Source organism: Aphelocoma coerulescens, chromosome 4 (genome assembly GCF_041296385.1).
Source record: "Aphelocoma coerulescens isolate FSJ_1873_10779 chromosome 4, UR_Acoe_1.0, whole genome shotgun sequence".
NCBI classification, from domain to species: Eukaryota; Metazoa; Chordata; class Aves; order Passeriformes; family Corvidae; genus Aphelocoma; species Aphelocoma coerulescens.
Window position 1 is genome coordinate 46,352,691 of NC_091017.1, and position 17,646 is coordinate 46,370,336.

The 17,646-nt window shown below is 38.6% G+C and overlaps 1 protein-coding gene across 1 annotated transcript in view; it reads left to right on the top strand.

The window, feature by feature from the left end:
* The window catches only part of STOX2 (storkhead box 2), a 74,449-nt gene that overhangs the window by 50,112 nt on the left and 6,691 nt on the right, over positions 1-17,646 (top strand). Inside the window, exons 2-3 of the mRNA XM_069013840.1 lie at positions 4,697-4,849; positions 11,838-14,103. Of these exons, the coding sequence (XP_068869941.1) occupies positions 4,697-4,849; positions 11,838-14,103 (2,419 nt within the window). The remainder of the gene's footprint in view (positions 1-4,696; positions 4,850-11,837; positions 14,104-17,646) is intronic.

The following is a 17,646-nucleotide window of genomic DNA, read 5'->3' on the forward strand; positions in this document are numbered from 1 at the left end:
TGATTGTTCAAGCCTCATCTTCTGTGGAAACCGGGCTAAAAGTTATGTTTAAAGGTTATCTTGAGCCATAAGAAACAAAAGATTAAAAAGGTGTTGAGAGTCTGAAGAAGTGAAACTAGGCTTTGACTTCCTGTACTTTACAGGACACAGAGTGTGAATCAGAGGGTCTCCCTATTTCAGAGAAATAGGGTGTATAAATTCTAATATAGTGTGATTTTGCACTGTAATTTCTTTAATTTGTTCACAATGGTTGTACTGAATTGGTTCCATTTGTGAGTCAAGAGGTGATTTTTCAAGTAATCTTTATGCAAAGTTCATGAGACAGAGTTTGACTACTAGGTAACTTCTTTCCAGCAGTAGAATCACTAATAAAAATTCTGTCATCAGTGTGTACTTGATAGTTTAATTGCTGATACATGGTACAGAATGTAGTCTGCCTTGTTTTCTCCCCACATGGTGACACCCAGACCTTCAGAGAACAGACACACTGATACACTGGCACAGGGAAAGTTCTGGCTGGTATGGGCTCAGGATGTGGGAATTTTCATTCCCAGCTATGTTAGACCATTAATTTCTCATCTGTGTGTTAAGGATAGTTATGCTTCCCGGTTTTTCAGAATGTTTGAAAACCAGTGAAGAAAAGTGCTATGTAAGAGCTAAGTGTTATTTTATGTGCTACATAATCTTTTAATTTCTTCATAATCTTTTTAATTTCTAAGTAATAAAAATAATTTTCCCCCCCAGGCTAGCGATACAAATCCCCAAGACATAAATTAGTACAATTCCCATTCACTGTTTCTTATGTGCTTGGACAGTCTTTAAAATTGAGTGTCACTTAATACAAGAAATCTAGAAAACTTTTTTTAAAAAATTTATTTAGAGAGAAGTTTGGAAAGACATTGCAGAAACAGACCTAGAGCTATATATGTACGTATATATCTTATATTTAAACAAAACATGCAGTCAGCTGGTGAAAACTGCTCTCTGAGCTCCAGTTTTCATTTAATTGGGAACACAAACATATGAAAGTCTAGGCTACCAATTTGATTTCAAAAGAAAGCTGCTTGAGACAAGCATCAGTCAGAGCTAACAGGAGCCATATGCTAGATGTTTTGTGTAAGTGATGTGGTCTTCAAAAAATTAGGAAAAGCATATTTGCTTTTTTTTTAAGCAGATCTTTCCTAAAGAAGTTGTAGTAAACCTTCTGTTCAACAGCCTAACAGTATTTATGTGCGTAATTGATGTTAATATATTATATTATCTCGTAGATGCAAGATATTTGCTGTTATTGTGCATCAAAGAAGTTTGTTGACTTTACTATAACCACAGAGTGCGTGTAATTTCCCATAGCCACAGGACAGTCAAGATAAAATCTGGCAAATCAGAACTTCCGTGAGTGAGGGGAGTTTGGCTTTCTATCACTAGGTCTGCTCAAAATGTGTGCTAGCCTTTTTAAACAAGAGCTAGTAACTATCTCTAGCAGACAGTTATGAACAACAAGCTATGGAGATAATTCTGTCACAACAGAGGTGAAATGACAGTTTCCTTGTCATTGTGAAGAAGGCTGAAAAGCACTCAGTGGAAAAGAATAAGGCTTAACTCACGATACTCCCTTACGAACCAGAAAGGCCCTCACATAAACCAATATTTGTTGAACATTTCTATTTCATTTAAAGCCATTTAAATTATGATTTTATGGGCAATTATAGTCATCTTTATAGTTAATTAAATGGTTGTCAAGCTCCCAAATATTTGCAAGCAGGATGTGTGTTACCTTGGTATACTAACTATAACGTGCTGTGCTAGAAATTGTGTTAACATTAAGGAACCAATACTGAATGTTTTGTGTTGAAGAATTAATGTGAAGTATAGTTAGTATTTCAGTGGAAATTCCTGGCTTCTTCCTGGTGACAAGAGTCCTGCTGGCAGGGGGTCAAATTCAGTGCAGACTGAATGTTTTCTGCTAACTAACCTAGAAAGCAATTCCATGCTGAAGGCCTACTTTAAAAGGAAGAATTGTGCAATGTTACTAAAATCAAGCAAATTTTATTATTTCTTAGCTTGAACTTAGCCAGTTTTAAGTTAACAGGTCCTGACTGGAAGTGGTCTCAGAGGTGGATCTCTGCAGGCTCTTGGCAGTCAGAGGAGAGGGATGGGCTGCTCCTGGACAGGAGCAGAGCAATTGGTTTCTGAGTTCTTGTCCAAGCATCCCTCTGGGGGCAGCTACAAGGCTGCAGAGCAAAGCTTCAGGTATAAAAGTCCTTGAGTGGTTTTCCCACTTCAGGAATCTGATTATGGTATTAAGGCCCATTCTTTACATCCTAAGTATAGTTCTGGTTAGCTGTGAATGGATCATTCCCATGCAAGGGTGAGAGAGAGGTCTTCCTCCCACTCTCCCATCCTGGCACGTGTATAGCTGGCAGTGAGAGTGCATGGCTGGGAACAGGCACAGGGATACTCCTGCCGGGCTGCTTAGGTTTAAGAAATTGCCAGGTCTTTGATGATAGAGATAAACAATTAAGGGGTTGCTGTCCTTTACCTGGATGTCCTTAAAGCTACTCTATTCCAGGCAAAACCAGGACACGAGAGAGCCTGTTTCAGTGCCCAATGAACCTGATAAGATTAAACCTCAGCTGTGGCCAATATATGCCAATCTGTCTGACATTGCACTGAACTCAGTTTAGTAGTTCTCACAATGATACCCATGACACATAATCTTTGTGTTAAAGACAGTAATTTCTTAAATTGCTTAGCTAAATCTGCATAATTCTTACTGTAATTCTGGTGCTTCTTAGACATGAAATTAATCGTTAAAGAAACTGATCCCCTGTACAAAGTGCATGGTGATTGGTGATCAAAGTTGGTAAACTTAAGTGTCTGGCTGATTACAAAGATTTGTCTATGAACAAGTTTAAACTGACAGCAGATATAATTATTAGTAAACATTACGGGTTAGTGACGTTCTTATCCATACTCAAATGATGAGGGAACAAATGGTGTTTGCTCCCAAGTCATATGGAAGCATATCTCTAAAGTTTCCCTGTAAGCTGTGTGTCATCTTCTTTGCCGTTGTCTGTAATGCACATGGCAGGAACTTTTAGGTGTATTTGAATAAAAAATGTCCAGAGAATGTTATATTTCAATGTCATAATTCTGTGGTGAGATAAGAATGAGGAGGGTCTTGGGCTTCACTGTGTTGCAGCTGGAAGAATGCTGCTGTGCGGGAGGGGAATGCAGCATTGATCTGGTCAGGCCTGGTTAAGCAAAAGCAATCAGGAGATAGCACAGCACAAATGTGTAGTTTTAAATCATTCTTGTGTCTTGGGTAACATGTATCACTGTTGTACAACAGATTGTAGAGCTTGTGATTGAAAAATTGCTCATAAGTCTCACTGAGACAGCTATGCAGTTTACTACTCCTACCAATTTTTTCCCCCTGAAGAGCTGAGTATAATGCTAGAGTAAATGCATTTTGATAATCAATTTTGGAAGCTGCTGCTCTTGTTTAGTAGACATAATAGGAATATAGAATTAATAGGGCAAATATTAGATCTTCTGAATTGAGAATGAAAATTTGGATTTGAATTAATTTCTAGTAATTTGATTCATGATTGGATCGCAAGGTGTTGCTCTGGGACAGCAGAAATAGGATGATTTTCCTGAAATTTCAAAGCCATTTAGGTAGGACTTAATCCCTGGCTATTGACTGACCTGTGGCCAGAATAGGATTCATAGTCAAGCACCCATTGTTCTGTCTGTTACACTTTCTACTCCTTTTCTACTGGCAAGGAAATTCTTTTAGCTTGTTGCTTTCCTCTCTTTGAGATCATTGGGGAGCTGTTACCACTTCAAGAAGAGTTACAGAGCAGAATCAAAGATTTATGTACTTGGATAAAGTATGTTAAAATGCACTTGTATATGTGTAGTCATGCTAGTATTATCATTTTGTAGTTTCTCCTGTAACTGTAAGATCTTTTAATGATTTTTTTTTAACTATAGATTAATGAATAGTTTGTAAGACAACATGAGAAAAGTTACAACAAACTTAATTTTCAGGCCATCCTGAAACCATTAAAACTTCTCTTCTAAAAAATATGTAGTTCGTACAAAGACATTTGGCATGTAGATCCAGGAGAGGTTAATTCAGGGTATCAGTCTTAAGGTGTTTTGATGCTTTTGGGTCTCTAAGGAGTGTTCTGTGCTTTATCAGCTGAGTGAAAATGTTATTCTTTAAGTTAGCAATATTTTTTCTGATCTTTATTATTATTAATAAAAAATACTATATCAAATTGAAATGGTGGGTGATCTATACTTTGAAAGGGGAATGAAACTTCCCCTTTTATGTCCAGAGAAATAAATGGGACTATTTTGTTTGTGCAGTTACCTAGTACAAAGTTAAGCAGGAGGTTTTGCAACCATGAGTCCTAATTTACTGTCATTTTTCTAAGTCTGTCTGTTGTACCCTTTGAAAAACTATGTTTGCATAGTGTATATCTCCCATTTTCCAAAGTTCTTGGTGTCTCTTAAGTTTTGAAATAAGCTGTTGGATGGTTCTCCATTTTAAGAGTTTTATCCCCAGCTCAGTTAAAAAACTAGAGATCTCTGTGAATTTTCACCAGCTGTATCTCTACATCCTTGTTCTTTGAGCAGATTTTTAAACAAAACGCTTCATTGCACATCTTTTGTCTTTTTACAGGTGATGTATCACCCATCAGCATGTCTCCCATCACTCAGTCACAGTTTATTCCACTTGGGGAAATCCTTTGCCTGGCCATCTCAGCAATGAACTCTGCCCGAAAACAAGTCACACAAGAAGCACTAATGGAGCACCTAACCACCTGCTTCCCAGGTAACCAGTCATTAATAAATCATCGGTCAGATGAGCACATGTCTGCAGAAGGGCAGTTAAAGAATCCTCAGTACCTTCTGGATGGGAGTATTGACGAATCCTGACTTTCTAACCAAAAGTAAAAGGAGACATTGGGGTTCTAATCTTTATTCTTAAACATGTGGAGAATTGAGTTCTCTTTGATAAGACCATTCATGTGAAATGCATTTTGCAGGGCAAATTCCTGACTTTATGTAAGTAATAAAAACTACTTGGAGTACTAAACAACCAAATATTGGCTATTTCCTTTTTTCAGACAGTATCAGAATAAGCTTGTTTGTGATTTTTCTCACAAAATAACCTTTTTTATCATCATAGTCAAGGGAGTACAGGGCTTGTTTAGTAGCTGTGGAGTGCAAAGCATGATGTGTCATAGCCAGAGCAAACTCATTTTGACTTGTGGCTTTCAAGCCCCTTGTAGCTAACTCATAAGAGTCCTGTTGACATCATTCAACCAGTCCAAGTGTCATTGTCCAATCTCCAAATTGGTAACCTCATGGAGGTCTCTGTAGAGACCTCCCTCTTAAAGACCAGGTTTCCCACACAACTGCATGTCTTCCTTCACCTTGGACAGACCCTCAATGTGTGGTCTGATGCAAGTAGTAGAGTCCAGTGACAGTGATGTGCCTGCTTCAGGGGGAGGTTATATTTAAAGTGAAAGGACTGTGTAAGCCTACTTTCCAGGAGTTCTCAGATCCTTCATGGACACAGTTCTGGCTTTTGCTCCTGAATTGCCCTTGTTTGAAAAACAACAACAAAAAAGACAACTCTCTCCATCACTAAACTGAGCGCTTTGGAGAGCCGTAGATACACTTGCTATGTTTACAAATGCTGGTGTACTGTTCAGAATTCTTGTCTGATATTCTTGTCAGCATTTGATAATATTTCTCACATGGTAAATGGAAAATGTCTTGGATTAAAGATACTGAAACATCACAAGAAGGGAATCCTGTAGCAAGAATGTACTCTTGAATATGCTGCTTCTGTACTGGCCATCTGTATCTGGAGTGGGTGAATCATGCAAAAGGCATCTTGTAGAGACATTTTACATGGAGGCGCTAAAGCATTGGGCAGAGGTTTACTGCTCAAGAGAGCAGAACTTTTTCATTTATGCTTTGTTTGATCCTGGGCAGGATGTTTACATATTCTGCATCTGAGTTTACAGTTCTCTAAAGCAGTTGAGAAATTTCTCCATTGTACCTATTTTATAGCTGTAAAAAGTAGCTAATTAAACATGCTTCAGTACAAAAACTACTGATGCATCTGTCTCATCTAGGCAGTCTAACCACAGCCATGTTTTGGTGTCTGGAATTTTTTTGCTTACATTTCAGAGCAAGAGTTACTTAAACCCTTGAAATTTACATGTCTTTTGCTATAACTGGTACTAAGATCTGAGAATTTAAAATATAATTCTCAATTGAGAGCTGTGTTTGGAATAAACAATTCTGTCTGACATTTAATAATTGCACTTTGAAAAAAATACTGCAAGCATATTTTGTAAATACTGGCTTTCTCTCCCTATTTGTAGTTTTGTTTATCAGGCTGATTTTGATAATAGTGGTAAAAATTGTAAGGGTTAGAATGCAAAGAAGGCAAAGTTCACAATTGTAGTTCTTCTAATGCAAAGAAGTCAAAGTTCACAATTGTAATTCTTTTAATTCATTTTGATGACTTTTTTCCAAGTTATCTTTTCTGTGTATGCTATGTACTAGAAGAATTTCATAGATTGCAAGTATTTTTTCATTTATTCTATCAATATTTTTATATAAACATTGTTGCATGGTGGAAATGATAATTTATTAGTGACATCCCTTGAGTTTCCTGGGAGCATGATTATCAGTTCACTTGGTGTGTTGTGCAGTTCTTGTTAGACAGAACCAAACATGAAAAATAATTCAACTGGCTGGATTATTTTGTAGACATTGCTCAGACGAAGCCTGAGGCAAGTTAGCACATAGTCTCTTGCTGCCTTTTTTTTTTTCCCACTAGCCATTAACATGTGAATTTCTCAAGTCTGAGATTTAAAAAAATAAAAAATGAGAGCCTCACTTCCTAAAATGTAGAGAAAGTTATTCGAAGGAAAAAAATCCACCCTTTGTTGACCAATTTTTCCCCTTCTCTAGAGAAATGCCTTTCTCTCCCAGCCATGACGTTTAACATAGCAAGCATACATGTTCTCTCAGTGTATGAGGATTATCCAAAATTTTTCTCCTTTCCAATAAACAGAAATTCTTGTGCTGACACTTCTCACTTTTCTGCCCAAACCCCTCTAATAAATCAGCTGTAGCTTTTCGAGGCCTTGTATTCTTTGTGGCTGTTGAAAAATATCTGATGTCCTCTCATATTCTGATAGTTTATTTTTCCTAACTAGGTGCTCATGCTCTGAGGGAGAGAAGAGCGTTACCACTGTAGATGTGTCTGTTATTATCACATAACCTCTCCGTATCTCTTCCTGTAGCAGCGCTTGTCTGCGTGTGTTGTTTGTGCTCTAATGAACAGATGCTTCACCACGTTTCGTGATGTAGATAAATTTCCTAAGACCCCAGTTGCTATTCTCAGAAGTGCCTAAGAATAATAAGCATTTTCCTCAGTGCAGGGTCTTACAGTTGCCATCTAGCCCTCTAGTTTGCTGAGCCATTGTGCAGGCATAAATCTGGGCCATGGCTCTATCTGAAATAAGGTATGCTAATTATTTATAACATCACATAGCAACCACTCCACATCTTTAACTAGTATTTCATGAGCCAATCAGAGTATTTCTTTTATCCCTTGTTAAGCCTTAGCATCGGCTCAGGAGAAAATCATTTTAGCAGATTTAACACCATTTAAGTACTACTTCAGATGTATTTTTCATGAATTTATTTTATTCAAAAAGTTTGTAATGATAATGCACATCTTATTTGTGGTTTTTGTTATTTTTCGGGTTTTTAAAAAAGCAAGAGGGGCTGCTCCTGCACATGCTTCCATTATTCTAACTTAGAATTAAACAATAAGATGTTTGTACAGCCCTACTTTGTAATTTATTGACCATGGTTTAAATCCCATACATTAAATGTAAATCTTTGAAATCCAGTATAAGGAGCTAAGAATGTAACCCCTGTTCTGTGTTTGGCAACCAGACCCTCTTATTTGTATGAAAACATCAAGCCTTAGTCTGTACTTCCTTTAGTAAGGATGTTTGTCTTTTTTTTTTCCTCCCCAATTTTGTCCACATATATGTTTAAATAATTTTATGACGTTCAAAATTTCAGTGTAGAAAATACTTGTGTATTGGACTAGGTTGCTTTTGAAGGAAGCAGTTTTCTGCAAGCTGGCAAATTCCTCCAACAATCACCTTTATAACTTGACTCTTTAAATATATGAAATATATGTGTAGCACTTAAAAGAAGTGTCTTACATTAACTGAGTTCACTCTAGGTCAGTGTTCTTTGTGAGCAGCAAACAAGACATAATCTTCTGTCTGGAAGCTCAGTGGATGGCATAGTAGACTCTCTTGAGATACAGAAAATGTACATGTCTGATGATTCAGTGTCCAGACAGTTTCTGCTTTTGAATTATTAAACCACTACATAATCTTAAATAACACCACTGCTGTCATGCAATATTTTATGTGCTAGAGTATCTAAGCTACTGGGGATTTTTCCTTTGTTCCTATTTCATGGAGGAAGGAGACCATAAGGAGACTTCTGAATGCAAGGGGATAGGTTGTGTATAGATATTATGTGGGCAGATTATTTTAAAGAGGAAAGTCTTGAGAAAGCCAAGAAATCTGTATTCACTCTATATCCCACTGTTCCTTTTTTAATGTCATTGCTCCTGTCTGCCATGCAGAAAAGCCTAAGTTGACTTTGGGTCTGTTTCTGCTTTTGTAAGTACCTAAAAGAGCTTGGAATAAAACCCATAGCTACCTGTAGCTGACAATGCTGACCTCCCAAGATTTGCATCTGCTGTCATCACTGCTGGCTTAGTGAACCACAGCATGGACTGTATGCTGGGAGTGATAGTCTTCAACTCCAGAGAGAAGGCTGACATGATTAAATTTATAGCATCATTGACTGCCAGGCATGCTAATTGTTTTTCTCCTTGGTGTTCATCTGCACATTATCCATTCACAGGAGTTACTCACTTGAAGTAACTACTGTGCATCCAGTGTTCAGAGACTCACCCAACACATTGTAGCCCTTATGGTTTACTGGGTGAAAAATACTTATTATTATTTTTACCATGTATTTGCAGTGCATTTTTGCCTAAATTGGTGTAAAACGTCAGTACATCCATTTCAATCTCTTTCCCTAGCTTTTCTTTAAGCTCCCAAGAGAAAAACTTTCATCCCTTTTATTTTTGTTGTGGTGTTATTGAAACAGTATGTTAAGAAAAGTCTTTTAAGTAAAATAAGGATGAAGAACCAAGTTCTCACAAAGGTAAGTACATGTTGAAGTATTTACTTGTAAGCTTCTGAAAAGTGCAATGGATCGGGCAGGTTATTTTTGTAGAGGAAGGAAGAGAGGTTGGTTGCTGCAGAGCAGGTGCAGCTGAGTTGGGCCATGGTTGGACCCTGCAGTGCATATTCAGCACAGGATGGAGAAGCAGATGAGCTTGAGTTTAGCAGTCATCCACGTCTTGTCATGATGTCAAAGGGGTGGCGTTGCCCAAGCAAACATACCAGCTCCACTGCAGGAATGAAGAGTTAGATGACCACTGGTTGTTATGGGGATTGAAATCACTCTTCATGTTCCTGTGTGCTATCGAAAGCTCATGCAGAGGACAGCCTGCTCTGCCTCACAATCCAGAGGAAGCTCACCATATTGTTTACTTCAGTCCAGAGAGATTCAGAATTCTGGGCTAGGGAAGAGTAGTCCTTTTTTTCCCCAGCTCTCTTGATTTCAGCTTTTCCCCACCTGTTGCTGTTTCTGGGATGTTAGCTCATCCAGAGGTTCTTGGGGGCTTTGTTACTCTCTCTCAGATTATTACAGAAATTATGGACACCTGCATGAAAAGGGGAGCAAATGCAAGCTCCTGATTCTCCATAATTTTTTCCAATTTTCATTCTCATTTATGATCTCAAATTATATCCTATCTTGGCCTCTCACATCCAAAGTGGCCCCAAATATTTCAGCACTATGGACTGTGCATGAAATATATTAACTCTACCCCAGTCAAAACCAGCACATGTCCCTGTGTACTTCTTGCTGGTTCCTTCTGTGTTGTAACTGCTTTCACTCGTGTCCATGTTGTTCCTAACCCTTTGCTGTTTCCATTTTAAGATTTTAGTTATGGATATGAGTAGTATGGTCATGTCACTAAGTTCAAACAACACTCAAAGTCAGACATAAGAATATTTACTATGTTGCCTGCAACCCAGTTGCAAGAAAGAGGATGAGTTGAGGAATTAGTACACTTTTTCTTGTTGCTTTTAATGGGTGTTGCTGTCACAAGGAGATCAGTGAGCTTGCAGGCTTCAACCTTTGACGTGTCGGAGATGAGTTGGTGACCAGACACTGTGTGCTACTGGAGATACTGTGTTTGTGGCAGGTACCCTGGCTGAGATTTCTCCATGAAGAGTTTTTGTAAAAAGCATATGCTTCACTGAAACGTTTTTGCATGCATTGAAATTCTGTTCTTCAAGACAGAGTTTGACTTGTGAAGGTCCTGGCCAACCTGATCTAAATTGGCCAGGATTTGAGTAGGGGTGCTGACCAGATGGGTTCTCTTCCAACCTAAGTTGCTCTCTTGATTTTTTATTCCCTAAATTACTTTTGTTTAAGAGAAAACTAAGACCCAGAATTAATAATAATAACTTTTTCGTTTAAAGTAGACCATCCAAACCTTTAAAAGAAATGTCTCTAGTTCTAAAAATGTAAACCACACTAGTACTCAAAATTAAAATGCATTTTATTTAAACAAAATGTATTGATTGAAGATAGCTTTTTCCACTGATAGCTTGGAAGCATTTTAATTTTTTTATTCAGCATAAACAGAGTTTTTAAAACTAGTTTGTGAACTGAAGTTCTTGTTTCCTTAGATCTAGATGGAACTTACTCCTAGACACAGCATGCAACTTAGTGTTTTATCTAGTAAAGTATTGAAGGCTTGGTCCAGCACCACTGAATCCAGCAGGTGCACTGGTAGTGGGAAGGATCTGGCTTCAATTTAGACAATGCCAAGTCTACCATACGCCATTGATGCAGGGTAGTCACATTTGTCTCTCTCTCAGTATGCAATACATGCACTTAGATAGCGTCCCTCACATCTCACATGAAAGACAAGCGACTCTGAGAAGTAAATTTTTGGGACCTAAATCTGTAACTTCCAGCATAATGGAAAGGTCTTTCTAGGTAAGATGAACTGTATTATTCAGGATGTCTCTGTTTTGTAGCAGCTGATGTAGTTGAAACATATTTTAATGGGAGAGCAAATCAGTTAAATCAGGATTGTGATAAAGGGACAGTTTGAGGAACTGCTTTTTTTTACTGCGTAGTATTCTGTGGAAAAAGCAGCTTAGGCATCCAAAATAACAAGTAACTACTGTTTTGTATGTGACAAGGCATTATAAGAATAGTTCTGGTGAATTTGGATATAAATACTTAGTTGGAAGAGGAATAAAAGTGGAATATTTCCCCTGACACTCTGATTTTCAGTGATTCCATCTTGTAGCTTAAGGTCACCTGCACATTGGAAGTGACTAGAAGTTCTCTTGGGTTTTTTTTTTTTGCATTTTATTAATGGCCTCCTTTCTATTTAATTAATAATTGATATGTCTGAAGTGTAGGAGATAAGTGGAGAAATAAACAGAGAAGAGAATGCCTAACAAAATGCTTTACTAGAGTTGTTTGTTCAGCATATTCCAGCTTGCACATTGGAAAAACTAGCTTTTTGTTGGGGAGGGGGAAACCAAAGTGTCTGACACAGTTTTGTGCACTTCCTGATATGTGTTTACTGTCATTTCCAGGAGTTCCAACACCCAGTCCAGAAATCCTTCGACATACTTTGAATATGCTTGTACGGGAGAGGAAAATATACCCAACTCCGGATGGTTATTTCATTGTAACCCCGCAGACTTACTTTATAACACCATCTCTCATAAGAACTAACAGTAAATGGTACCATTTGGATGAGAGGATACCTGACAGGTCTCAATGTACCTCTCCACAACAAGGAACTATAACTCCCTCCACCTCGGGATGTGTCAGGGACCGAACACTACCCAAAAACCACTGCGACTCCTGCCATTGTTGCAGAGAAGACATGCACAGCATGCATGCATCTACCCTACAGAGGAAATCAGCAAAAGACTGTAAAGACTCATACTGTCCTCCTTCGTTATGTCAGGTCCCACCTACTGAGAAAAGTAAAAGTACTGTCAATTTTTCATATAAAGCAGAGACACTCACAAAGCCTAAGGATGTAGAAAAGCAGTCTAAGAAATTTGGACTCAAATTATTCCGATTAAGTTTTAAGAAGGATAAGACCAAACAGTTGGCAAATTTCTCTGCCCAGTTTCCTCCAGAGGAGTGGCCGCTAAGGGATGAGGACACCCCTACCACTATACCTAGAGAGGTAGAAATGGAGATTATTAGGCGCATTAACCCAGACTTGACTGTGGAAAATGTCATGAGACACACTGCACTAATGAAGAAACTTGAAGAAGAAAAAGCTCAACGAAGCAAAGCAGGATCTTCAGCTCACCACAGTGGGCGAAGTAAAAAGAGCAGGAATCACAGAAAGTCTCATGGGAAATCGAGGTCTCACAGCAAGACCCGGGTGTCCAAAGGAGACCCATCAGATGGCTCTCATTTGGATATACCTGCTGAAAGGGAGTATGAGTTCTATGATCCCTTGACTCGATCCCCACGGGAAGGCTGTTTTATAATAGAACACAAGGGAGATAATTATATAATGCACAGCAATCCTAACATGATTGAATCTCACTTTCCCATGACACCAGAGTGGGATGTGTCTGGTGAACTGGCCAAAAGAAGAACTGAAATGCCTTTCCCTGAACCTTCCAGGGGAAGCTCCCACTCCAAGGTCCATCGGAGCCACAGCCATACACAGGATAGACGATCAAGGAATGAGCGGTCCAGTAAGGCTAAAGAAAGGTCTAGATCAATGGATAACTCCAAGGGACCTCTGGGCTCAGCTACTTTAGGCACACCTGAAGATATAGGTGAAGGCTGTAGCCCAGATGACCAAACAACTAGCCAAACCTACATTGATGATAGTACCTTAAGGCCATCTCAGTCTCTCAGTCATCAAAGGGCTCTGATTTCATCTGCAAGCTACAAAGAGACTTGCATCCCTGAAATAGCTGGTGGTGGTGTAGAAACCCCCAGTTCTTGTAGCCTATTGGAACAAGGCAAGCCTACAGAGAATTTGCCATCATATAGTGAGCTCAACTCCTGCACAACAAAATCTGCAGTTGATGACTATTTTCAGTGCAACACATCCAGTGAGACTGTGCTTACTGCTCCATCACCACTGGGAAAGAATAAAGAGGATCATGATACGTTAACAGGGACAGATGGGCTAAAAAAAATTACTCCCACAGAAAGACAGTCTCAACATATTGCTAGGGAGCCTGGGGTGCACAAGGAGGAGTCCCCAAAGGGCCCAAGCAGTGGTTCAGTGATTGCTGGCCAAACTCCAGAGGTGATTGCAAACGGGCGGCTGGTTCAACACCATAGCACTGAATCAAGCAGCCTTGATAAAAGGAAAGAAATATTTAGCAAGGATACACTCTTTAAGCCTCTACACAACACTCTTTCTGTGAATAGTTACCATAAGTCTAACACACCTCTGCTAAAGCCCCATCAAAAGACCCCCTCTGACACATTGCCAGTCAGATGTGAGAAACTTGAACAAGCGATGGTAACCTCAGTCACACAAGTCATGCCCGTTTCTCAGAGACAGCAGGAGACAACCGGGAACCAGGAGGCCTCCTTTGACTACTACAATGTATCTGATGATGATGACTCAGAGGAAGGAGCCAACAAAAATGCCGAGGAAGAAAAGAACAGGGACGATGTTGGTACGATGCAGTGGCTCCTAGAGAGAGAAAAGGAAAGGGATCTGCAGCGAAAGTTTGAGAAGAATCTTACTCTTCTCACCCCAAAGGAAACAGAAAATAGCAACAACCAGAGAGCCACCCACTCAGCCCGCCTGGACAGCATGGACAGCAGCAGCATTACTGTGGACAGCGGGTTCAACTCTCCACGGTAGGACTGTCACATTCATTGCAGCTTTACAGACTAGGAAGTTCCATTTACGGTTTTATGGGTGTGTGATACTGGTGACAGAACGTAGGGCTCTATTAAAAAATTTCACACATTTTGAGACTGTGTTTTCTACAGCTCTGGAATCCTCTATTCAGATGTGTAGGTTTCCCACCATACAGTAAGAAACCAATGACCATTTGCGGCATTGACTCTGTATTAGTTCATTTTCTGTTTGCTGAAAACCTCCCTGTATCCTTTTTTTTCTGTATTAAACTTGTGTTTGCTTTTAGAATAAAAGGGATGAGCTCCTGCAAACTCTTCCCTTCCCTTTCCCTCTAAGATACCATCAACAAGACTAATGGAAAGATTAGTCCTGACTAGGTGGCATAATCTTTGGCTCAGACAAAAAGAAAAACAAATTATACTGGTTTGTGTTTGGGCTTCCTTGTTTGTTTTCTTCAAAAATTTTGGAAGTGTATCTAGTCACCACTCCAAACTGGTGAGACTGGAATAGCCACTCCCTCTACAAGTAAAAAGTGCTCAGGATATTTGAACTTCAGATGTAACAACACTGCTGAGAGAGAGGTGCCTTGTCTAAGATACTTGGGAAAAGAGTCCAGATATTTGCGTGTGGTGGTGCTGGTTAGTAATTACTATTCCAGGGATTTCAGGCATCGTGGAAGTCTCAGTGTGCTAGAAGTCTTAAAGTGTAGGGAGGAGAGAGTTGGTGCAATCCCCGCCCTGGAGATTTCACGAGTTCATTTCCAGGTTAAGATTCCTTTACTCGAGCCTTCTTCCTTATCTCTCTGACCTTTGGCAGTCCTAGATCCTTGATGGAATGGAGCTTGACCAGTTTTGTTTCGCCTGCATAGCAACTCATCAGAGTTCAGAACAATGACTCCAAGAACACAGAAATAATTTACAGTAGTAGTTCTCTTAGAGTGTCTTACTTAAGCTTAAATTATTTATTGCCTGTGTTTAAAAATAAAACCTCCAAGACTGATTTTGTATTACATGAAAAAAAAATGGGGTTTTTTTGGTTGGATTTTTTTGTGACTTTTTTTATTTTCCCCTGTAAATGGTGTTCTTATTCCTCAGAAGTATATATTTTTTTTTACATCTATAGCAAAGGCTCTCAGAGAGGCATTTGAAGGATTTCCTGTTTCTGCACAGGACTAAATTTTATTTTCAGTTGAAGTCCTGTCACTCTGGAAGAAATTCCTTTGGATTTGGTGGTTACTCCCACTTGATGTTAATGACAAGACAGAAATTAGTGAGCTTGGTGCAGCTTGCAGAGATATATCAAACTAGAGCAGGCTTCTAACGAATATATAGTTTTTCTGAGTAAAAAATTTGAGAAATAATTTGAGTAAATCATACAACTGAGTCCACCCTAAAAAGGAAGCTTGAAAAGGTTTTGAATTTGTGTTATTGATTGTTCTGCAGATGCCTGACATCGTTCTCACAGAGAACTGTTGTATGACACTGTTGGCACTTTTCTTTTTTAAACATGATCTCTTCCTGTAGTTAAAGTGCTATACTTGCAGACAGTTTTTGTGGGGGAGTCTGTTGTGGTATTTGCTTCTTGCTCAGCTTGTCCTACTCCTCAGAGTATGAGAATGACCTCCAGGACAGGATATCGACTGCATTAAAAATCAGTTCTTGGACTACTGTTTTGTATGCTAGCTGAATATCAAGCTTGTGTTTCTGATTAATGCAATGGTAGACATTTTCTTCCCTAATTATTTACACAAAAGCTAAAATTTCTGTCTATGTTAAACTTAGCTAGCAAGAAAACAGGATATGGTGAGCATACTGGATTTAGTGCTGCTATACTACTTTGTTTAAATCAAAAGGGAAACAGATGAACAGCTTTCAACAATATTTGTGTTCCACACTTTTTTTTTTTTAAATTTTACTGTTTACTTATTAACAAATACCATTTTTTGGCAAGGCCACATAAAGTAAGCTTAAAAAAACCCAAACCAAAACATTCTGTAGGGTATTTTGTTTTGTGAGACCAGCATATAGTCTGGATATTGAAAAGCTTTTTCATTAACTTTGCATCAAAATTACTAAATTTGATGATTTTCCTGAGTTCTGGTCACTCCTTGGTATAAGTCTCTAAAAATAAATTGAACTGAGGGTGAATTCAGCCCTTTGGCTAAAAGTACCATGCTGTTATTTTTATCCTACCTTATAATAAAAAATTCACTCCACAGCCCTTTTCCAGGAAATACAAAATAGCCATCCAGCATCCATCTGGTAATACTCACCTAGGTTTGGCAGTGTCCTTTAGCAGATGGCTAGGGAAGAACAGAAGACCAGTTTGTGCATATAGCGATGTTCCAGAGGTATATTCTTCTAGCCTCCACTGATGATGTAACTCTGCTTCCTGAGGTGGTATCTTTTTCTTTTCGTTCAAGCTGAAGTGTGCAACATTGTTTGGGGAATCAAAATTACCAATTTCACATTATAAAAGTCTGATAAATTGAAAAAAAGGACAGTAAAAAGTCTGATAAATTGAAAAAAGGACAGTAAAAAAATTTAGAAAGAAATGGGTGTAGTTAAAGAGATGTGCAATGGTCATTTGACTTCCAAAGTATTTTTATGCAAAATGTGTGAACATATTAATCACCATTGGGAGAAAAAGCCTCACAATATTTTGTGCATTGCTTTTTTGCAAATTATATATAGTAAATGTTAGCTGTCAAGATTAATTTTATTCCTTTATTTTTAGAGCTTATATAATACTGTTGCTCCTTTGTCACCTAAAGAAGTTAATTTTGGCATTACTCGGCATGCAAATTTTTCAATGCAGTTTTTATATGTATGCATGTTGTAACGGTCAGTTTGTAATATCAGAGTTGAGCATGTTTGAAGATCTGGAATTGGTGGTCCCCTAAAGAATGATATAATACTAAATCATCTCTGAAAACTAAGATTTGCATCTATTTTCATTAAAAAGCAGAGGTAGAGGAATCAAGAAATGAGCAAGAGAAGTGCACCATACATCATTGCAGCTCACAGAAATCATTTACTGTGTGTGTCACCCATCATAGCTCTTTGGAACTGTGGAAAATAAGACAATCATTGGCAGAAGAGTATCAGTACCATTTTGACCAGTTTAAAAGATCTGAGAGTTTTCCTAAAAGCCTTATTGATTTTCCAGACTCAGTCAGTTTAAGATTATTTAAAGCTGCCCTACAACTAGGAAAAGTGTTTTTTCCTTCCCCTATGCCATGCACTGACACATTTCTCCCCTGCTACATCTAAAGCTGTGCATTCCTACTCTTCCCCTAATGCTAGCACTAATGTTTTGGTTTTTTTTCATAGGGCTAGTATTTAACTGAGAGTGGTCCCTGATCTGTCTGGCTGCCTGCAAGGCTTAGTCAGGGAAGCAGCAGAAACATGTGGCAGGGTCAGGTCCACACAAGGCAGGCAAGAGCTGCCCCTTTCAGTAGCAGGTACATTTAGGTTGACTTTAAACTGACTATAAAACTTTTGTCATTAGTATCCTTGTTTCTAGTGCTTATTTAACAA